The 23,548-nt window shown below is 39.1% G+C and overlaps 1 protein-coding gene across 1 annotated transcript in view; it reads right to left on the bottom strand.

Annotated features, from left to right (window-relative positions):
- Lancl3 (LanC like family member 3) overlaps window positions 1–23,548 on the bottom strand; it is a 133,584-nt gene that overhangs the window by 20,291 nt on the left and 89,745 nt on the right. Inside the window, exons 2-3 of the mRNA XM_055599640.1 lie at window positions 5,431–5,554; window positions 2,127–2,324 (exon numbers count right to left, since the gene is read on the bottom strand). Coding sequence (XP_055455615.1) covers window positions 2,127–2,324; window positions 5,431–5,554 — 322 coding nt within the window. The remainder of the gene's footprint in view (window positions 1–2,126; window positions 2,325–5,430; window positions 5,555–23,548) is intronic.

The following is a 23,548-nucleotide window of genomic DNA, read 5'->3' on the forward strand; positions in this document are numbered from 1 at the left end:
GTTGTTGGATTTGGGGAAATTTTTACTGTAGTCTACTCCAGCAAGGTCTTTATTGTCTTTGACTTGCATAAAATAATCATTCTTAGGTGGCATTTGGGGTTGGCAGAAATAATAAACCTTATTTCATTAGTGAATCGAAGTTTTTTTTTTTTGGTACTTTAATGATTACATAGACTTAATGATTTTTGTTTTGAAACATTGTATTTAAGTCACTCTTCTCAAATGACTTAGCATGAATGCTAAAGGAGGACAAACAAAGTCTCCAATGTCATGAATCCTATGCTGCAGTGTCAAAGTCCATGACCTGCTGAAACAGATGGCATTTGATATACAGAAAGAGTATAAGAGCCACTTAAACACCTGCATCAATAACAGACTCATCCACTCATTGTAGTAGATTATCTTCCTACTTTATTAGGGGCTTTTACTAGCACACTGAGTCCTTTTAAAATAATCCATTTTTAATTTGGGACATCTCCAAAATTCAAGGATCCTGGGATGCTTGGAGAATATCCAGAGACCATCGCTGAGAATGACTAAGGGGAATAGGAAATAGAAGTATTGAGCATAAGAAGAAACATAATTTCCAGGATGGTAAATAACTGCTATGTTTTTTCCCCCAAAAAAGGTCAAAGCAAGAAATAATAGGCACAAATTATACCTGGCAGCAGTTAACCTGAACATAATGTACTATGTCCTGGTACCTTTAAAAATACACAGTTTGCCATTCCTTCCATCCTTAAATATGGCAGGCAGAGAAACTATGGCAATAGGCAATGACTTATATCATTCATCAGCTCAAACTATATCAAGGAGAAAACAGAACTCTAGCTTGATTAAAGAACATTAATTAAAGGGGTAAGGGAGGCAATAAAAATCAGGTAACAAGACAAAGATAAATCAACTGTAATCTAAAGTTATGTTGTTTGTTTGAAGCAGTCTTGCAAATTGAATTAATTCCTAATCAAAAATTTTAGAAGGTGAAAGTAATTATAAACTATTATATACATATGAAATTGTCAAGGAACAAATTTAATGACTGTTATTTGCTATTTCAATCTCTTTGTTAATTAACTGAACTTATTTGTTTTAGTGTCTTTTAAATTATTCCTTCTCCAAAAGACTACTTGGCAGTGTAATGGGATTTGAAAAAGATGGGATAGGGAGAGGTAGGTAATGAAGTCTGTCTCTAAGTTTCAAGGCTCAGTTTCAGAATTCACTGGGGATGGATTTTCACTTCTATAGAAATTTCATTAGCTATTACTAGAAATACACAGTTGAACAAGAATTTCCAAATCATGTATCTCAAACTTAAAGATTAACATAAGTTTCATAAGGATACTAATTAAACACATTGTGATTTCACTGGGTTGTGATGGGTCTGAGATTAGAAATTTACAACAAGCTGTTACGCCAGTAGGCCAGGGGCCACCATATAAACCACGAGGCTGCAGATGTTCACCTTCCAATTTAGCTTAAAAAGACTTTGAAAGGTAGCATTTGATTAGCATGTTATATAAGTGTAAAACCAACACTGAATTTTAAACATTTCAGTATTTTAAAGAATGTATATTATCAATTATTTTCAATTTTCTGGAGTGAACCCAGGTCCTTCTTTGCTTCTTTGGTCTACCTACAGTATTGTCCCTAGCCCAGCCATCTCTATTTTTAAATTAGTAGTCTTTTGAAACAATAGACTACTTGGAATATATATATATATATATATATATATATATATATATATAATATTTGGATTTTGGATTATATATCATAATATGAGGTTACTGATTCTTTATGTGCATGCATGCTGGGAATCAAGTCCAGCATTCTGACCATAGTATTCACTTATTCTACCACTCAGAGATCCTAAAAGTTTGGACTATATATATGATTCACATTATATTTGAGGAAATGCTTGTTTAACATTATGGTTAAAGAGATGTGTTTTTTAAACCTATGAAAAAAATTTTTCAGAAGTCCTTTAAAGATCAAGATATTTTTAGCTTTCAAATTTTTCAACTTGATAGCTATGACCTATGATGAGAAACACCCTCGATTGCAAAAATTGAACCTCCTTTTTGCTCAGCTAAATGAAAGGCCCTGTTTCCAGAAAGCATGTGGGAGACCTGGAGCACCGTGGCACCAGTGGACCAGTTCGTTCTCTCTCTCGATGGTCTCTCCAAGCTCGGGTGGCCAGTTGCAATTCTGCTCCTGTTCCATGAGGAAGTCCACACTCTGCCACACCAGCTCACGGTCTGAAGGCTTGAGATGTTCATGGTAAGAAAGCAGCATCTGGAGTATGGATGACAGGCCATGAGCTGCCCCTGTATGGACAAACAGAAAGGAGACAGTTTGATTTAATGAAAAGAAAACTGTGAGTTTTGGGTTTTTTACATTAAAATATTACCTATAGCAACCAAGTTGAAAAAACAAAACAAAACAACAACAGCAAAAAACTAAACTACCAACAAAGTACAGCTTGTAACCCCAATCTGGCTCACTGACTGCTATTGTAAGTAAACTTTTATTGTAATATAGCTATACTTCTCCATTCACACATTGTTCTCTGCTATCTCTATGTCATACAGCAGACTTGTATTTATGCCTGAAACCATATGGTTTGCAAACCCCAAATAAAACAGTTAAGCTCCTCATAGAAAATTTGATTTTATAAAAATGTACCCAACATGAATGAAAACAATTTGGTCTAGATATCTTAATAATTCATTCATCCATTCAAAATATGAGCATTAAGTATCTACTATCCACCAGATGTTGTAGGTGTTAAGGATAGATGAGTGAACAAAATAGAAAAAAGTCCTTTCTTTGGAAACATTTCTCTTGGCATTAATTTATTTAATTCTTCACAATTAACACTTGTGTTTTGGACATAATCTTACCATGGAAGTACAAAGATGAATATGAGTTTTTTCATATTCTTGATGACCTCTCCATTTAGTTCAGAAAATGAGCCATGTTTGAAAAAAAAAAAATAGATGTATACTAGGAATATGATGAGTAAGTTTATGTGACAACTTAACTGGTCAAGATGTTGCCAAGAGATTTTGTTAAACATTACTTCTAGGTATGTCTTTTTGACTGCTTGTGGAGATAATACAAGTTGAACCTGTGGACTGATTAAAGAACACTGTCATTACCAATTGTAGAGAGTCCTCATCTACTCATCAAAAGCCTGAACGGAACAAAAACTCTAAGAAATAATTCTCCAGCTTAGACTTTTGTCTTTTTCTTGTAGACTTAGACTCAGCCTGGAACTTAGAACACTGACCATTTTAGGTATGGATTTTTCAGCCTTATAATCCCTTAGGCCAATTCCTTTATTAGCTCTTCATTACTTATACAAATAAACAACATTCATGTAGATATTTATATATTACATGGCTTATACAACATATATTATATATGATGCATACTGTTTATTTTTATATTAAAACATATTATATATTGTATATTGATAATTATTAGAAGGGGGTATGAGTTTTCAAGTAGTTTGAATTGTAATATGTTTATCAATGGCCAGAATCGCCAATGTTCTTTTAAAAAAATCTATTAATTGTAAGAACTTTTAAAGACACTGGTAGTATTCTGACACACTTTGCACTCCATACTTCCTACCTTAGTTATCTGGGTTGTTTTGTTTTTGCCTGAGTTTGTCTCTGGCCACAAGAATATGTTCAATAACTACACTGAGACAAGGCAGAGTTAACACCCTTAGAAAAGCAGCCAGTGAAGCAGGGAAAGTATAGATAAATGGCCAAATTTCCTCAGCCTTGGGTAAGACAGTTCTGAGGCATGTCCCATAGAGCCACTAAGAGTCCTCAATAAGACTGAGCCTGCTATGGTTTGAATATGAAATATTTCCCATCAGATTATACAATGAATGCTTATTCTCCAGTGAGTGGTGCTATTTTGGGAGATTGAAGAAACTTAAGAATGTGGCGCCTATCTGGAGTAAATAGGTCACTTGGTGTGACCTATCTGGAGGCCCTTCCCTCCACAATTCTTATCTTCCATGAGAGTAATAGCCTCTGCCACCATGATGTTCTTCCCTATTATGAGACAAGAATGAATCTTCTGAAACCACAAACCAAAAATTTAAAAAAATATATATCTTTCCACCCTTAAGTTTTTACATTAGGCATTTTGCAAATGTGATTCAAAATTCTAACACAGAGCCTCTGTTATTAAGAAGTGCTCACTATTTCACAGTAAGTTAAATTCTTCCTCTTCCTTGTCTCATTTATCTACCTTCCTCTCAATGCTTTCTAGCATCCCATTTCAAATAAATTCTTGTATTCAAATCCTGTCAGGGTCTGATCCTACAAAGACTTACAAAAGAATGTGAAACTTCTTTAAGAAAGCTCTCATTGATGTTGTTCATGAGCCATTCTTCCACTCATTTGGGTAAGCTCATTAAATGTGAGCTCTGTGGCAAAGGTCCAGGAATCACAAAATTAAATGAATGAATCCCCATCATGAATGTACACAAAACCTGACAGGGCAGTTGAACCAGTGAGTCACAAATTATAATATTGTATAGTGAGGGCTCCATTAACAGTGTGAGCACAATGCCATGATGTCACCCTATTTGCTTCAGGGAAAAATACCTGAAACATGTCAATGATTCTCCAGATAGGCTCCAACAACCTTTTCCCTAAAACACAGAAAGTCTCTTAGTACATGTCTTAAGGTTTCACGGAGTTGAAGTCTGGGTGTTACAAGTAGATAAGGGCTTGTGGGACATGAAACATTCTAGGAAAAAGGAACATAAATAATCTTTTCAAGGTAAGAGGTTGTTTTGTGTGGAAAAACTACACTAGACAGAACCTAGAGGAAAGAAACATGGTTTAATTATGGCTTACCAAGTGCCTTACCAATCTTGCTCAGGAATTTAAGGACTCAAACAGAGGAACTCATCATTTTTTCTTTACATGAGTCAGAGCTTAACATCAGAGTCAAAATCAGTTCAGTTGTCTGTTATGAATATGTTATTATTAAACTTAGTGAATTAATTTTATTCCCCTATTTAAAGCCATGACCTAGAATCAGTGTGACAATTGTTCACCATATCTCAACAAAGTTAAGCCATATATGGTGATACATGCCCATAGTCCCAGTTCCTCAGGAAGTTGCATTGAGACTTCTATCTCATCTCATCTCAAAGAAATAAACAGGTGATAATAAAGATTTTAGTCTTTAATGAACATGAATGTTAAAATACTTACATTATTGTCATTCATATCTGACTATAAAAAGATATTAAATTGTATCTCAACTTTGGTTTTCGAATGTTGTGAAGTATTGCTTGTTCATAAATAATGATGATCTATAGCAAAACTGTAAGCACTCCTTCTTTACTCAGTGTTACCATTAGAGACTCTCTCCAGCCTCTAGGAGTCTGCCACTCACCCAAGTATTCGGTTCCATAGTAGGAATACATCAGGGGGAATGGTTTCCTCTTCTTCAACGCATACTGCTTCCCTGAGTCCAGAATTGCCTGACATATTGATTTAATTTGTGCTGGGGTTAGTACCTGAATAAAGAAAGAAATCATGAAGCCAAAGTCAAAACAGGAGCTCTATCTCTGCCCCCTCAGACATTAAAAGTCCAGCAGCATATTATCAGCATCCTTTCCTATATGTAAATTACTTTATGTTGCCAGCTGCTGGTAGTGCACATGCCTTTAATCCCAGAGCTTAGGAGGCAGAGGCAAGTGGATAGCTGTGAGTCTGAGGCCAGCCTGGTCTACAGAGTCAGTTCCAAGACAGAGAAACTCTGTCTCAGAAAACCAGAAGGAAAAAAAGACCTTTATGTTTTGCCACTGCTTCTTCTTTTAATTCAACTTTATCTACCCTCTTCTGAACACTTAAAACAGACCCTTTTTCTGTTATAGGTTGTTATAAAATGCAAAGACCACCATACAGATGTTCTGTCATTAATCTTTGTCACCAGAATAGGAATTCTCTCAGGAAAGAACAAATAGTGATGCTAACGGACCATGCTTAACAAAGCTACTTCTCCTGTAGTCTTTACTTTGAAACAGTTAAGCTGTGCTTCTAAAGCCATGTCTACACAACAAGCTACTGCATGACAATGCAGAGCAGCCACTTGCAGTCCCAGAATGAAAACAAAGTTCATTTGTGCCAAGACAAATATCACTTAAACATCAAAAAGACTCTGAATAGAGAAAGGCTGAAATGGAAGGACTTGTAGTCTTCCACATTTAGTTCAATCTCTATAATCAGTTTTAGGGTGATGAAGGAAGATTCAAATGTTCACAAACCACCAAGGCACCAGGGAGTTTAAGTTTCCTCTGGTTTGCACTGTGTTCTGTGTTCTGTTTTCTGTGTTCTGTGTGCTTCCTTCTGTTTGTTGCCTCTACCACCAAGCTTTCTGCTGTGATGAAATACTCAACCTCATGCTGTCTTAGATCTGTATCTCACTATTCTCAGTCCCTTGAGAGCAAAGATTGTGACCTTTCATAATTTTGGATACTTGGTGCCTAACACAGAAATTGAGGTTCGGGGAAGAGGAGACTTGGTAACAGCTGAATAAGTTTTATGTGAAGTATAAAATACAGAGCCCTCCTTTCTTCACCTTTATCCTCTCTCTTTCCTTTCTTTTCATGAGAATTTCTAAGCTCCATTCCATCAAAGCTTACTGCAGGTGCTGGTCCTAAGACAATGAACATGACAGACACAACACTTGCTCTGGGGACACCAAGCTTCCTAAAGGCAAATGTGAATAAAAGTACTGCTTAGGGTGGCCTGGAAAAAAGTTATCTACAGTCTACCATGATTTAATGAGTCTACCATCAGGAAAAAGTTCACCAAATTTTGGGCTCTCTCTTACGGCATATATGTTAAGACAAATGAAATAATGATGTACACAGATTTTATATGAAAGACGTTTATTGGATGGAAATGAAGAGGGAGAAGGAGAGAGTGAGATATGATAGGGAAGAGGAGTAGGCTCCCCATCAGAGAGAGGGGAGAGCAAGAGAGTGAGAGAGTAAGAGGACAAGAGCACAAGAGAACAAGAGAGAGAGACAAAGTTGGTCCTTTTATGGAGCAACTTAACCACGCCTGCCAGGTGCTACACCTGATGGCATCACAGGTTGCTAGGCAACCCAGAAGCAGGATGCCTAAATAATAACATTCCTCCCTTTTTTTCTATAATTATAAAATAAGGAGCTTGGGCTGCTTCTCATGTAAGGCAAGTATATAAATGTAGGTTCATTGGAAGCATTTCTTGGTTCCCATGCAAGGAGGTGATAGAGAAAGAGAGAGAGAGAGAGAGAGAGAGAGAGAGAGAGAGAGAGAGAGATTATGCTACAAAATGTCCAGATCACATGGTCAAGTGGAGGAGGGAAAGCCCTTTTTGCCTTGGAAAGTTTAGGGTAGAGGGTTGCCAGTAGAGAGTTGCCAGTCATGCAAGGCAGCAGGTTGGGACTGAGGAATGCTGGGAGAACCTGAAGCTACTTGTCCTGGGTCTGAAGCACACCATTTCAGCCTTTTGTTAATAATAAGTGAATAACAGGCAGAGATTCTCTCCTGGCTATTTCCTGCTGACACTGGGAAGGTTAAAAGTCTGAAATGTTGGCCAAGTCCAGGAAGAACAGGCTGTTTTGATGCTGTCTGGGCTCTAGGAGAACATCCATGACTGGGAGGGAAAGTACAGGTCCAGCTTGATGGAAGTCTGTGAGGTCAGACTGGAACACCTGTGGTTAGCTAATTTGGTACTGTCATGAATATAGGAAACACCTGGGTCTGGCAGGATACTGGAACATATATGGAGGCAGAAGACAAAGTTAAGTAGGCCATGGAGAAAATTCCTTTAGGTGTACATTTAAAGCTTTTGGGAGAGAAAACAAAGACTGAAGAAGAGACTTGAACATGGAAATCTCCATATACCTGAGGGAACCTCCATTTACCCAATCACTGGCAGTAATTAAAAAGGCTTTGCTTTGGATCTATCATCTAAGGAAATTGAGGCCAAGTTTGGTTACAGATATGTGTAAGCTTAGAGGCCCTTAAAACAGGCACTAGGTGTAGAAATCTGAAATTCTCCAAAGACATCCCAAAGGAGAATCTGGAGGAATGGATGAATGGACTATTCCCATTGGTCAGGTAGGAGTCAGTGACCTGTCAAGGCTTCCTAAGAGCAAGGTTTGACTCAGTAGATTGGTACAATCTTTTCCAATAACTCATCAGTGTTGGCCAGAGACTAAGGGCACAGTTGCCTGTACCAGACACAGCTTACCTAGCTAGGATTTCATAGAGAGCATGAGGGGGAGGGAGAGAAGCCATGCGAGTAGAGGGAAAATATTACTCAAGGGAGAAGAAGGTCCTAAATGAAGGGTTTAGATGTAGTTTGGCAAAGTGGTAGGAAGCATTTGCACCAACCAGAAGTGAAGACTCACCAATTGGCTTGTGTTACTTGTAGGAATACAGCAGTTGGTAGCCAGGAATTGATGCCAACCAGAAGAGAAGACTCACCACCAATCAGCTGGTATAGGATGTAGGAATATAGTATTGAGTATCCAGGAAAGGGAAGTCCCAAGACCAGGGAAGGGAAGGAATCCCACCCTCTGAGACAGGCAGTAGCCCAATTGACCTGAGAGGTGGATTCAGGTGGATTTCCTGCAGCTTATCAGAATTCCTTTTAGGTTTTAAAAGGAGATAAATCTTTAGACATGTTAGCATCAGAACTGTAATTTACAGTGACATATACATTATGGAAAAAGGCAGTAAACATTCACATTTGTTTTAACAGTGTAAACATTCTTTAAGGTGAGCTCTGAAAAGGCAGAAGCCTTTTGTAATGTAGAAGGGACAAAAGCTCACTTGATCTTAACTTTAAGTATGATTACACATTATGGATGGGAGGTTCCTCTCTATCCAGAAGACTGGAGGTCTAGTACAATGAGAAACAATTTTTAAGTTTATACTTAAAAGACAAACCAAAGGAGATTTAAAATCTTGAGCTTGGAACCCTAGTGGGTGGTATAGTGGAATGTTTTTGCATTAGAGTTAGATTAATAAATCAGAACTCTATTATAAAGGTCAAAGCTCTGGACAGTCAATATAAGAGTAGCATACCAATAGGAGGAAAAATTAAGCATTTTTTTTTTTTTACCTATTTAGGATACCTTAAAGCACCTTTGACCTTGCAACCTTTACAACTTGCATTTACCAACATTAAAACATTTTCTTAGACCCTTAAACAACATTTTCCTTAAGCCTTTTTATCTAGTTAGTTACTATTAGACATAGGTAAGACTGCTATGAACATTTATTGTTCTTGAGCTAAAGGGATGGTGAAAGGTTGCATTTGAGGCCTGTTTCTTGAGTCTGACAACAAGGCATATTGTGTCTAGGCCTGACAGTAGCAACTCTAGGACTCAGGCATAAGGCCTGGTTTCCTGCATATGAAGAGTCCTGAGAAGGCATCTGAAGTCTCCCAAGACAGAAGTTGGAAATATGTCCAGGGGACCCGAGTGTGAGGTTAAAACAGACCTACAATGTTACCCTTGGTTGAGCAAGGGTGGTGGAGGTCGCTGAATCTAAGAACCATTTGTCCTCCACCAGGCCAAGGAGTTTGAAGGCTGGAAGTGTCTGTAGCTCTTGTGCTGTGTGAGCCTCCATGGTAGGTCACAGAGGACAAGCCTGCACGGAAGTATTTTGACTTCCAGAAACCAGTCTGCCAGCAGGCAGTCAAGGCTTGTTGAGAGAGCCATAGGACCAGCGCCCCCTTTGGCTTCATTTGAAACCTGGTGGAGTTGACTTTTGGCTATACCCCGGTGGGATGGGACATTGCACACCTCGTTTTCTGTGTAGGAATGCCAATAGCCTCAGAGCAGCAGCCGAGGTCTGGAACATAGTTTTTGCTGTACATGAGCCTATCGACTCTTCTCTTATTGTTTTTACCAACTCCTGTATGGTGATTCAGGGACAATTATCAGCTAATTAAAGAAGGCAGTGAGGCCATGTCTGCATCTGTGGTGCTATAAATATATTTTAGAACATGTTAAAGAACTTGATCATCTATAAGATGAATGAACTACTAATTTGCATTTGTTAACCAGTAAATATTTAGACTTTAGGTTTCACCCCTGTTCTGTTGGAGCCTTAAAGGTAGTCCACTAAAGTAAGAGCATGACAGTTTCCTGTGTGATTTAGTATATAAAAAGTTCACAGTTTTTAAAAGTCTAAGGCTATACTATAGATTAATAATGTTACCATTTTCAGAAAACAAGAGCAAGCATATGTTAACATTTTGATAGTGAAGATATAGTACAATGACCAAGTTTTAACATAAACAAATAGATGCTGTAAATGTAGATCTTAATTTAGAGTATTGGTAAAAATGTGTATGTAGAAACTCCTGAATTATGAGTTCTAAAACCAACAATATAGGAGAACAATATAAAGCAATATTTTTAGCATGCTATTTTTTTATTTCTTTTAATTACACTTTATTCACTTTGTATCCCCTAATAAGCCCCTCCCTTCTCCCCTCCCGATCCCACCCTCCCCTCCCCCTTCTTCACGCATGCCCCTCCCCAAGTCCACTGACAGGGGAGGTCCTCCTCTCCTTCCTTCTGATCTTTGATCACCTCCTCCTGAGGGGGAGCAGCCTTACCAGGCCATAGAAGATGACAATGCAGCTACTCCTGATGATATCTGATAGACTAAGATCAGAAGGAATATAAAGCAATTTTAAAATTACATTTGAATTTATTTTATCAAACCTATTAGCCAGAAAGCCTACTGGTGAATCTGGATCATAGGCAACTCATGGCAGGAGAAACAGCATTTTTTAACTTAGGAATTGATAAAGACATAGGTAGTTAGACATACATTTTAAATTAGCTTAATTTGAATAGACCTTTATTACCTTGAAAGTTTAACGTTATATAAAAATTATTTTGAACCAGGTTTGAATCATATATATTGTAAAATATAACTGAATTTTTATAAAAATTATATCATTTTAAAATGAGACTTGTTGCTGTTTTAGTCTAAAAGGAGATAAAAATAAACAGAGAATTAATTATGATTAAAATAGTTCATACCATGTGGTCGCCTTAAGGTTTATAGTTTAATCTTTTTTTAATTTTTAATATAAAGTTTTTAATGAAAAGGCAAGTTGGGGTCAGTAAAGAAAAATCACATGAGAAGTATGAATACTAATTTATGGTGCTATATTTGAACAGAAATTACACATTTTACACATTTACTAACTGTGCATTCTTACTAGGCATACAGTTTAATCTTAAAATTTTTTGAGAATATAAAAAGAATCCACAGAGTACATTTATTTAGTGGGATAAGAGACAGAGAGAAACATCCAGGACTTTGAGAAAAGAGACATAGGGAATTGCTTTTTACTTCACAGATCTCTCTTAGTGTTACTGGATATTACTGGATATTAGACATTTGAGTAGGGCAAATGTAGATGTAGAAGCCAGAAATTTCCCAAAGAGTAGAGGATATGAGAAAGCTGTTCTTGCGAATGAGAAAGGGGAAATGGAACTGGACCATGGGGCTAGTGGTCAACCAAATAGCATGGAGGGTCACGGGCTTAGCCCTGCTAAGAACCTCAGTGCCTGGTACAAGGGCTTTATCAGCAGTAAGGCCAAATTTTCATAGAGGGAATCTCATCTGTGGGAAAGAAGAGGGGCAGATAGGCAGTTTTAGAGTACAGGAAGGAAGGTGACAATGGTCCTTTTAGGGCTTATAAGACACTGCAGTTTTGCAGCTCTGAAAACAGTGGGACAGAAACAAATAGTAAAAGCAGCTGGCAGCAGGGGAAACCTTTTTTGTTTTGTTGTGATATGTATATAACCAAGATGACTCCCAATCATGTGACTGACCTTGATTACCCTAAGTTAAGATGGCAGTGATATCATGTGCTTTCCCTTAGTGGAGTTGGCAGTGAAGTCGTGGCTCCACCCTCCTTATCCCAAAATGAACATGGTGGCTAATCATGTGCAGCCAAAGTGGTATGGCAGAACCAGGGTCAAAGGTAGAGAACTTTATGGCTAGAAGCTGGGTGGAAGAACAGGAAGAAAAGAGAGAAGGTTTAGAGCAGAGGAGAGAGGATATTTTTGAATGTAAGATACCTCCTTCCATTTACCAGCTCGCTAACAGTAGTTAAAGAGATCCAGAAAATGTTGGAATTTAATGTGCTGTTAATCAGCCAATTTGAACCATTATCTAAGGAATATGTAGGCCAAGTTTTATTACAGAGGCTTATGAGCTTAGAGGCCTTTAACTCATGTGTAGGGTTTTTAAATCTTCTAGAAGACATCCCAGTGGGGATGCTGGACGAACAGAAGAATGGGCAGTTCCCATTGGGAGGGTGGGAGTCAGTGACCTGCCAGAGGTGTCCCAAAGGCAAGGTTTGGCTCAGTAAACTAGTATGGTACTATCTGGTCCAAAAGCTCGTCAGTGTTAGTCAGAGACTAAGCGGCACAGCTGCCATTAGCAGACAGAATTTACATAGCACTAGGATTTTGTAGACGAGGGAGAAGGAACGGGGGAATGATGCTGACAAAAATCTCACCCAAGGGAAAAAGAAGCCATAAAAGGAGGTGAGCAAAAAGAATTATCTGTGGCCAGTGAAGGCCGTGGTTGGGGGTTCCTCTGTCCTAAAAGGTACCAGGAAGTTGCCCATCTCTCAAAGGTCCATCTTCCAAGACCAAGAGAGGGTTTATGCTGACCAACGAGAGGAACTCACCAAACCAGCTGGTGTTGCATGTAGTAGGTAGGGATCTGTTTGCCAAAAAGTGGGTCACAGGCAGATTTGAAATGAAATAGGTTTCCAGCAGCTCGGGTGGTGGTGCTGGAGCCGAAAGCAACCACCACGTGGTGTGGCCACTGAAAGTGGCTATTTGGCCAATGCACCAATATTAGGGTTGTGCAGCAGAGTTATATGGTAGGTTCATATATCATGCCATGGTACTGGTCCCACGTGGGAGATTTTATTAAGGGAAGGGGAAGGGGATCACAGAGACATCTCTGGGCAGGGTAGGAGAGAGAGAGAGAGAGAAGGAGAGGGAGAGAAAGACATGGTGGGGGAAGAGGCACCCTGTGAGAGAGAAGGGACGAATAGGAGAGAGGAAGGGAGAGCAAGAGAAAGAAGGCAAGAGAGAGACAAAGTAGAGGGTTGGTCCTTTTATGGAGCAACTTAACCATGCTTGCCAGGTACAACACTTGGTAGAAGCACATGATGACATCATAGGTTGCTAGGCAACCCAAAAGCAGGCTGCCTAAATACTAACAATATACATCTTATTTCTTTATCTACATCTGTCATTAAACCAGCCAATTATTTTTTAAAATAAAACACTGATCATAGAAGCCTTACATTTCCTGTGTTTTACCCAATATTAAGAAAGTAAAAGACAATACAGTTTCTAGGTTTCTCAAATCTCTAATTAGAGAGGAGACGGTTGCTGAGTGTGGCTCACATCCTATAATTCAAGCCCTTGGGAGGTGGAGATGGAGAATCTCAAGTTCTACATTTGCCTGGCCTGTATACTAATGCCTCATTTCATAATATATATAAAATAGATTAATAATATATTTAAAAATATAAAAAGAAACTGTCTCTTCATTAATTTACCAATTAACATTTATTGCATTACTATTCTAGTAAGGTCTTCACAAGATATCATGAGGAAATTCTTAAAAGCATGGGACACATTTTACCCCATAGGGAATTTACTGTCTGTTGATGGGGATCAGAGGTAGACAACAGTCTAACACAATAAGTAAAGCTCGTGAGCCTAGAGATGGAAAGAAACATAGATGATGAAGTGCTGTTTAGCTTCTCTAAGATTTTACTTTATCCTCCATTTCACTTGCTTAGAAACAATTACATTATAACTTTCTACTTCAATTTTCATTTTTTTATCTGCCTGTCTTTGTCTCTTGATTCTATCTCTCTTTTCTTCCTTCTGATAAAATGCCATCTTCTTACGTATTGTCACTGTCACATCCACTTAGACACCAAAAGTCTTTCCTTTAGCTTTATAGCATACTTCTCCCAAATGATTTTCCAACTCTCAATTTTCCAACTCTCAAGGTGTGACACCCGTCCAATTCATCTGCCATATGAAAAATTTCTCTGTGCTTTAGTCGTAGTAGCTGATTTTATACTGAATCTTATTTAAAATTTGCATCATATTTCTTTGTGGGGGAGGCAGGTTTCAAGACAGGGTTTTTCTGTGTAGTCCTGGCTATCCTAAAACTCGCTCTCTATACCAGGCTGGCCTCTAACTCACAGAGATCAACTAATCAGGGCTCATAGGAGCTCACAGAGATTGAAGTGGCAATTACAGAGCCTTCGTGAGTCTGTGCTAGGTTCTCTGCATATATGTTATGGTTATGTAATTTGGTATTCTTGTGGGACTCCTCACAGCCTAGGCTTATTGCATCTTGTTATGCTATGTTCTGATGATCTCCCTGGAAGGCCTGCTCCTTTCTGAAGGGAAGCAGAGGAGGAATAGATGTGACAGAGAGGGAAGGTAGGGATCTAGGAGGAGTAGAGGGAAGAAATGTGTTGAAAACAAAACAAAAAGTTTTGCATTGTTAAGCTCAAGCCAGCCCCTCTATTCTGATGCTCTTTTAGAAACTTGCTAAAATCCTTGGAGGGTTAGGACCTAATAGGATCCTATCCTGGTTCTATCTATCTTTTTTTTCTAGGAACATATCTTGCTTCTTTATTAACTACAGGTCTTGTCTGTTCTGTATTGATTCTAAGTCCACATGACAATTTTATTTTATTTTATTTTTTGTGGTAGAAAATGGCCACTGAATTTTCAGAGATGCACTCACCTGAATTACTAAATTACTACAATTTCTCCTATTTGTTTTTCATATTCAGAACTGAAACCCCGTCTTAGTCTTTCTTCAGTTGAGCATGTACTCATATTCTCCTGTTTGTTTTGAAGCTAGAGAAAAAAGCAATAAGATTGTCCTGTGTATGGCGTCCTCCCCCATTCTCTTCATCATTAAAAATAGGGAACAAATTTATAAACTACTCTTTCAAGAACCTTGCCTGGTCATGCATCCTGTCTGGGCGGTTTCTTCTTATCGCACAAAAACACCGTGAAAAACAAAGAGAACAGCAGCGCTTGTTCAGCTGGATAGAGAGTAGTTATGCGTGCAGTTCTTTATCTCTGGGAACAGACAAGCCTTACCCTTGAGTTTACTGATCAGCAAATAAAAACTGAAAATAGTTCTCTTTAAACGTCTTTGTGGGATGAAATTTTGAAAAAGAATGTTCCCCTCTTTTCCCCGAACAAACAGTACAGAACAAAAGCTGGGGTAGTGTTAGGAGGTGAGTCTTAAGGGTAGGGAAAGGGTTTGTTTTCTCTATACATCTGCTTTCTCATATGTCTCATTTTTTTTCTGTTTCAAGCACTCAGGAAGGTGAATGTGCACGTCCCGTGAAGAGATGTCTTCAAGGTACACTCAGATATCCTGGAATGAGGAAGTAGCATTTCTGATATGGAAAGTGACCCAAAGCTTCAGAGGAGCTCCCTGTCCATCATCCCTCCTAAAACAAGCCTGATCCCTTCTCTTGTATTCTTAACATTGAAGGCCTAATGCTCTGCTGATACTTTGGATTAATTAGGATTTTTTCAACCTCCTTTCCCTACGTTGAATTAAAATAAAGATATCTCAAAAAATGCAGGAAGAAGTCTTTGGTGGTTTGCTTGAAACAGTTTCATTAGTTAACTGATTCACTTCACTGACTCTGTAATATATTCTTATTAGGCTGGCCTCTGATTATGAAGAGATGAAAGAGCAATAAAACAAACGGTATATTTCTAGGTCCTGCCTGAAGGCTATGACTGAACCACATGCATGCAGAGACGACCTTCATTAAGGAAATGAATAAAATGGACTAAGCTTTGAGATGCTTGCCCCACGTCACAGACTCTGTCCTGGCACACAGCCCCTATGAAATAGCAATCTTTGCTAGCTATATCTCTTTTTCTGGGCATCAAATATCACTGCCTCCACCACCCCTATAGCAGTAATTGGATTTTCAGATAGCAGCAGTGAAATCCTAGGTTTATCAGGGTGGTAAGGTATCCTATGCTATCAAATTCCTTTTCTCAACAATTTGAAATGCATATAATAAAAGCAGTGAAGCTATCAGCAATCACAGCCGATGCTGACTGCAGGTCAGGCTGCAGAGATGAGCCCACAAACATGTTCAGCTGTTTAAACATGCAGGAGCTACTAGGGAAAAGACTGAGTAAGCTGCCTCAAAGTGAGAGCAAATGGAGACTGGCACAGACCCACCAGCAGAAACAGTGATGTGGAAAGAAACTTAGAGAGAGGTAGCTGGTCCTCACAGCTCTTACTTCCTGACAGTTTAGGGAAATCCACTTTAGGGATTCCTGCCAAGTTTTCACATAGCACATGTTCTCATCCATAGTCCCAGCTTGAGCTACTTTAAAAAGCCTCCGGGGTGTTATGTCTCCTCCCTACAGTAACCTTAACTGGAAAAACATGAACATAAAGCCAACACTTTCTTCACTCACATTTCCATCCTCCAAGTAACATATCAATTCCAATGCCCATCAGTCTAAATCTTCCTATACAAAATAGTGAGGCCTGAATCTAAGACACATATCAGAGACTTCAGTCTTGATCTGTCCTTGAGTGCTGTCAAAAGTTCCATTTTAAAACATCTGAGATGTCAGATTTATCTGCTCCTCAAAGTGTGGACCACACACCACAACTCTTGTCACCATCTAAGAACCTTTAGAAATGCATATTCCCAGGCTCCAGGCCAAAATTCACAATATCAGAAACTGAATTTTAACAAGATCACCAGGTAGTATGAACTGACATTAAGGCTCACATTGAGAAGCACAAGGTTTAAAGTAAGATATAATCTGTGAATACATAAAAGTCCCTTATATTAGATGAGGTCCTGATAATAGTATATATTCAAATTGTGTAAGTCAGTGTTGGGATCCATAAGCAGGCACTTCGATGGCCAGCCCCAAGGGACCTGACACGGGATATCAGGCATCTGTGAGGTCATCTATGGACCACCTGCAGATAACCTGAAACCACCTGTGCATGCTCTGGGTTACCTTATAAGAGAACTCGCACCACCTCCTCTCTCTTCTCTCTCTCCTCTCTTCTACCCTGCCCAGAGACAGCCTCTGTGACCCCCACCCCATTCCCTTAATAAAACTTTACACTTGGAACCAGTCGTTTGGCCTGATTTATGAACCTGCCCTATAACTTCGCTGTACAATCCTAACGTTAGACTTTTTATATTTTAAAAACTGTTTAAATATTTTTAAAATTTTGTGTGTATGTGTGTGCCTGAATATATGTCTATGATGTGCCATGTGCATGTAGTGCCTAAAAAGGTCAGAATCAGGATTGGATCACCTAATGCTGGAGTTACAGACAGTTGTGAGCTGTCATGTGGTGCTGGGAACTAAAGCCTGATCCTCTGGAAGAGCAGCCAATTCTCTTAACTGCTGAGCTATCTCTCTAGCCCCCAGTCCCCCACCTCCCAACTGTAACTACCATATTCTTGGTTTTAAGTTTTGGTTTTATTATAGAGGGACATCAACAACTTTGTCTTAAACTTTATGGACCGGGAAATAGAAAATTGCAAGTCAGCAAGGAATTCTTTGTTTCTTACTTACACATTTTTTTGTTTTGAGACATGGTTGCACTATTTAGACTTGGCTGACATGAACTCACTATGTAGACCAGCTTGGTTACAAACTCATAGAGGTCTGACGGCCTCTCCCACTAGAGTGCAGAGATTAAAGGTGTGTGACCCCATGCTAGGCTCCTACCTATACCTTTTTGTGTCAAACCTTAGAAGAGACACTATAGCCTACCCTCCCTACCAAAAAACAAAACAAAACAAAACAAAACACCAGGGTTATTACAAGTAGTTAGGATATATATGCCCTCTTCCTTCCTGATACTCAGGTGCATGGCAGCTTCAACGAGGTATTTCTTGTCCCAGTATAGTACCAGTAAACAGAGATAACAATACATGGCATTTCTACATGACAGAGAACAAGACAGTTTTGTGTTTCCAGGAGGTAACAGGGCAGAGTAGAATAGCATCCCATTCTCAATTTTTTTAAATTTTAAACATAAATAATGCTAATTTCAAATGTTAGAGACATTTTTTATAAGAGCAATATTCACACGTGGTTGGATTTGCACTTTTGTTGTCTCTGGGGTTATAGTCCACTTGGGATTACTTTAAAAAGACAGGCATTTCATGAAGTCTCTTTAGTGGGTATATATTTACATAAGATAGTGTGAAAATAGAAACTTGGAACAACGTTGTATACACAAATCAACTTGGAGCTCTTGATAAAAATGAGGATTCTCCATCTGTTAGGTCTAGAGAGAGGCTGGGGTTCTCCATCTCTGACAGTCTCCAGATAATGCTGAGATGAGGCTCGTGCTGTTGTCTCTGGACCACATCTGAAGTGCCAAAGGATGATGGATAAGGGAGATTAGTTTTATTGCAGAAGATTTCTTTCTCTTAGGAAAGGTGAGAAAGCTAGAATGAAGGAACTGTAGGAAGCTTGAAAAACAGTAAGGGAAGCAAGAGAGTGTGCCAAGCATAATGTTATAAAATCATTATATTACCCAGAAAGAGGTAGCAATAGTGGGGCATTGTCTATCAATATGCTGCATGCAGGAAAAACATGTCCAAATTTGAAAAACCCCAGTAGGGAACTCTCTTAGCCAATGTGGCCAGGTTTGTTATTTTCTTAATTAGTCTCCAAATGGAGCATGTGTGCTGGTGCAGAATGAGCAAGTTCCCTCCATCTGGTTTCCCTGATGCTCCCTGACTATTATTCTGCTTGGCAATTGAGAATGAGAGGCAGGTTGCTAGAACAATATCATTCTCCATTCCTTAAAGGAACTTAACAAGGAATTCCAGTTGTAAACATTTGGTCCACTACCTTTTCACTGTTGTTTTTATTTCTCTCTCATGCCAAGGAACAAGAACCAACAAAACATAGAAAACCAGAAAAGAGAAAAAAATAGGTTTGACTTCATTTTTGTGGTCTGACTTTAAAGGCTGACTTTAAAGACTCAGAGATACTGGTCACCCAGTCAGGATCCAATGTCACTACATGATGACTCAGAGCCTGAACAAAAGGGCATCAAGACACTTAGACTGGTACAAAAAGTCCTTAGACAGTTGTACATTGCAGTCACTGGCTAAATTTTGAAAAAAATTTCTTTGTTGTTGTTTCTGTTTGTCTGTTTTGTTTTGGTTTTTGAGATAGGGTTTCTCTGTGTAGAACTGGCTGCTATAAAGATCTCTGTGAATCTCAGAGTTCTGGCTGTCTTTGCCTCCATGTGCTAGGATTAAAGGTGTGTGCTGGCACAACCCGGCTTTATTTGTAATAGCCAGAACCAGGAAACAACCCATGCAGTTTTTGGCCCAAGTTCAGCTTATAATAAAAAGATTCTCATGTGTTTTAAAATGGACTCTACTCCTGGCAGTCTTTTCGGGTCTCTCGAATCAGGTACAACAGACATAAGGCTTTGTTCCATGACAGCCTCTCTTTTAAAAGGATAGAAAAACAAACAAACAAACAAACAAAACTCAACAAAACTCCAAACAAAGCAAAGACAAAAAAACATAAACATGGAGTTCAGAGTCAGACCAAGACCTGGATCCTCAACACAGATTTACTACATGGTAGTAGCCTAGATGTGGGCAGGTTACACATTTTTTTCTGTTATGGTTTACATGTGAAGTATCCTTTAAAGAAGCTTAGTAAAAGACTGGTGTTGCTATTTTGGAAGCCCTGGAAACATTGCGAAGTGAAGCTTCGAAGAAGTAGGTCATGAGGAGGGGGGAGGGCTTGTCTTTAGGGGCTGCATCTTCTCTGTCTCTGTGCTTTCTGTATGCTCCTCCCCAGGCATGATCCTCTGCCCCACTCTGGTAACAGGATAGCTGTCCCTGCATAGATCAAACACTGAAATACTGAGTCAAAATATATATTTTTCTCATTATAAAATGCTCTGCCAGATGTTTTAACACACTAATGAGAGGGTGACAAATTGGTAGCAGAGAAATAGGATTGTTGCTGTGGCCAAACAAGACCAGGTTGTTCAGAAGCCTTTGGAACTGGTAGGAGCTCAGGAGATGAGTCCTTATGAAATGAAGGTTATGCTCATAAGGTTTCAGGAAGAAGCAAGTGTTTTATTGGAAATTAGACTGGAGGAGATTCTTTATGTATTTTTCCTGTGTGTGTGTGTGCACTGCCTGCTGACCATTGTGCACTAGCCCCTCCCCCTGTAAGCCACTGTTAAATGAAGATGCCACTGAAGTACTCATTTTTACTCTTCTTAAATTTATTTTTTATTTATTATAATTTATTCACATTGTATCCCAGCTGTAGACCCCTCCCAATCCTGCCCTCCCTCATCTCTTCCCATGCCCTTCCCCAAGTCCACCGATAGAGGAGGTCTTCCTCCCCTTCCATCTGACCCTAGTCTATCAGGTCTCATCCAGACTGTCTGCACTGTCTTCCTCTGTGGTCTAACAAAGCTGCCCCCTGAGGTGATCAAAGAGCCAGTCACTGAGTTCATATCAGAGACAGCTTCTGTTCCCATTACTAGGAAACTCAGTTGGAGACTTAGCTGCCATTAGCTGCATTGTAATAATCTTAAACCATGGTCCGTCTTTTCAAGTATCTGCTGGGTACATGATGCAGTGCTTTTACTGAAATTGAACTCAGGTTCATGTGTTTGTGCAGTAATCGCTGCAGAAACTGAGCCATCTATCTAGACCTCACACCATATTCTGACACAGGACTTGCATACATCTGTCCCTATCCCAAGACACTGCAGGAATCTGAGTTTAAAGGCAATGGGATAATCTGGCAGAGTAAACTCTCATTTGGCAGTTTTCTAATTATTACCAGTTGCTTTTGTCCAAGTTCATGGTGAGACTAATTAGCAAAAGGCAGAGCCTTAAAATACTTGCATTTTTCCCCTGAAAATTCTGTGTAAAATTGGAGTTAAGGAAGAGAGTTTCTGATGAGATTAGTATTAAAAAGAAGTCAGTCCCTCACCCAGGGTGGGGATGTGAGGGTGGTGCTGGGAGAAGAAGAAAGAAGAGGACTGCAGTCAGGTTATAAAGTATAAAATTAATATTAATTAATTAATTAATTAATTAATTAATTAATTAAGTCAGGCCAGTGAGATGGCTCAGCAGATAGAACCACTTGTCATCAAGCCTAACAACTGAATTTGATTCTACCTGTTAGCTTCAGGAATAGCCACTCACTGACCACTCAGACAGCAAACTAAGTAGTCAGATGTTTATTGAACACTAAACAGGAACTGACTGGCCAGAGCCGTCAGTTGGTCTGCTCCAAAGGCAAGTTTTTTTTGTTTGTTTGTTTTGTTTTTTTTTTTTTTTAAAAAAAAAAACAAAAAAAACAACAACAACAAAAAAAAAACAGTAATCAGGTAGCAACAAGGTAAAAAAGCTGTAACCAGGTATAGGAAACAAACTGCAAGTAGGTAACAACCAGGTAACAACCAGGTAACAAAAACACAATCAGGTATACAGGTGTAGGAAGCAACATTACATCATTTTGGCTAGCTAGACAAAGCATTTCTTTTTTTTTTTTTCTTAAGATTTATTTATTATATTCACAGTGTTCTGTTTGCATGCATGCTTGAATGCCAGAAGAGGGCACCAGATCTCATTATAAATGGTTGTGAACCACCATGTGGTTGCTGGGAATTGAACTCAGGACCTTTGAAAGAGCAGTCAGTGCTTTTATCCTTTGAGCCATCTCTCCAGCCCTAGACAAAGCATTTATAACTGACCTTTAATTTGATTGGTTCTGCAGTTGGGGGACTTTATAGAGTGTCAAGGAAACAAAGTATACAAATTTTGAGAAATGAAACCATGGAGACGTAATCAAAATGGCAACTTGGAGGCAAAATGGCTTCTGATATGCTAAAGGCTATAGCAGGTTTTTACAGAGGAACTATAGTTATGCTAAAAAATAAAGTAGGTGTCAATAGAGGGGCTATAAAATTTAAGCAGGTTACAACACCCCTACATGTTGGAAAGAGATAACTGACTCTTCCAATTTGTCCCCTGACCTCCACATGCTTTGGCAAGTACATACCCATACCCTACCTGAGCTCTTCAAAAATAAGTGAATAAGGGAGGAGATGAGGGAGGGAGGGTGTGATTGGGAGGGGATGAGGAAGGGGGCTATAGCTGGATACAAAGTGAGTAAACTGTAATTAATAAAAAATAATTTAAAAATTAAGAAAGAAAATTGGGGAAGGAAAGTGAAGAGAGTTTGAAACTGCTTAGATATTTATTCCTTTCCCCTTGTACCTTAAAATACATTTTAATGAGTGTCCTCGGGGATAGGGTGTGCAGTGTGGTGCAGAGCTGGCTTGGTCATGAATGGTATCTTCTGCATTTGCAAAGCTAAGCTAATTGATAAGAGGAGAGGATGATTGAAGAGGGTAGCTATAGAAGAATTTTAATTCAGAACATGGCTGCTCTAGCAAGAGATCACATCCAAAGACCTTCTAGGTCTGTGTTATCCAGATGGAATACAAACACACCTTTAATCCAGGAGCCAAGCAGATCTCTGGGTTCAAGGCCAGCCTGGCATAGAGAAAATTTCAGATAAAGAAAAGCTTAGGGTCCAGGCGTGGTGGTACACACCTTTAACCCTAGCACTCAGGAGACAGAAGCATGAAGATGTCTGTGTGCTGTTCAGTCAGTTTGGTTGAGTCAGGGAGTTGAGTTTGTGGCAGTTCAGTTTGTGGAATTCAGAGGCAGATTTTACCAGGAGAGTTATACAAAGAGAGAGGCAGATGATAGAACAAGCTAGACACAGATGAAGACAGAATGAGCCAGAGAGTGAAAAGTAGCCAGAAGATTTGAACATACTACCAAAGTTAGTATGAGGCCAAGCCAAGAAATTCAGTCAGATGCAGAGAGAAGCCAGAATTCAGAAAGAGCTAGAAAGGGTGAGTTTATTCAGCAGTAAGTCTCAGAGGCTGAAAACATTCTAGGCTTAGATTAGATTGTATAGAGGCTAGAAGCTTCCATGACTAGGCCTAGGTTAGCAGACAGAGGCAGTAAGTCTCTGAGAAGTCAATCATTTCAGGAGCCTAAAAGTTACTTTTTATTTATTTTTTTATTTTCAAGATAAGGTTTCTCTGTGTAGCCTTGAATGTCCTGAACTTGCTTTGCAGACCAGGGTGGCCTTGAACTTTCAGAGATCCAGCTGCCTCTGCCTCCCCGAGTGCTGGGACTATAGATGTGAGCCACTGTGCCTGGCTTAAAAGTTATTTTAAAGGTAGCTATGGTTGGAAATCAGAACTCCAGAGTTAGTCATTCTATTATCCTCAACAATTTAATCTTTCTGATTTTATTGTCCTTATGTGTAAAATGAGAGGACTGATCTATTAACTTCTCTTTGGTCTTTTCTTGG

The sequence above is a fragment of the Psammomys obesus genome, unplaced genomic scaffold (assembly GCF_907164565.1).
Source record: "Psammomys obesus unplaced genomic scaffold, mPsaObe1.curated_primary_1811, whole genome shotgun sequence".
Lineage (NCBI taxonomy): Eukaryota > Metazoa > Chordata > Mammalia > Rodentia > Muridae > Psammomys > Psammomys obesus.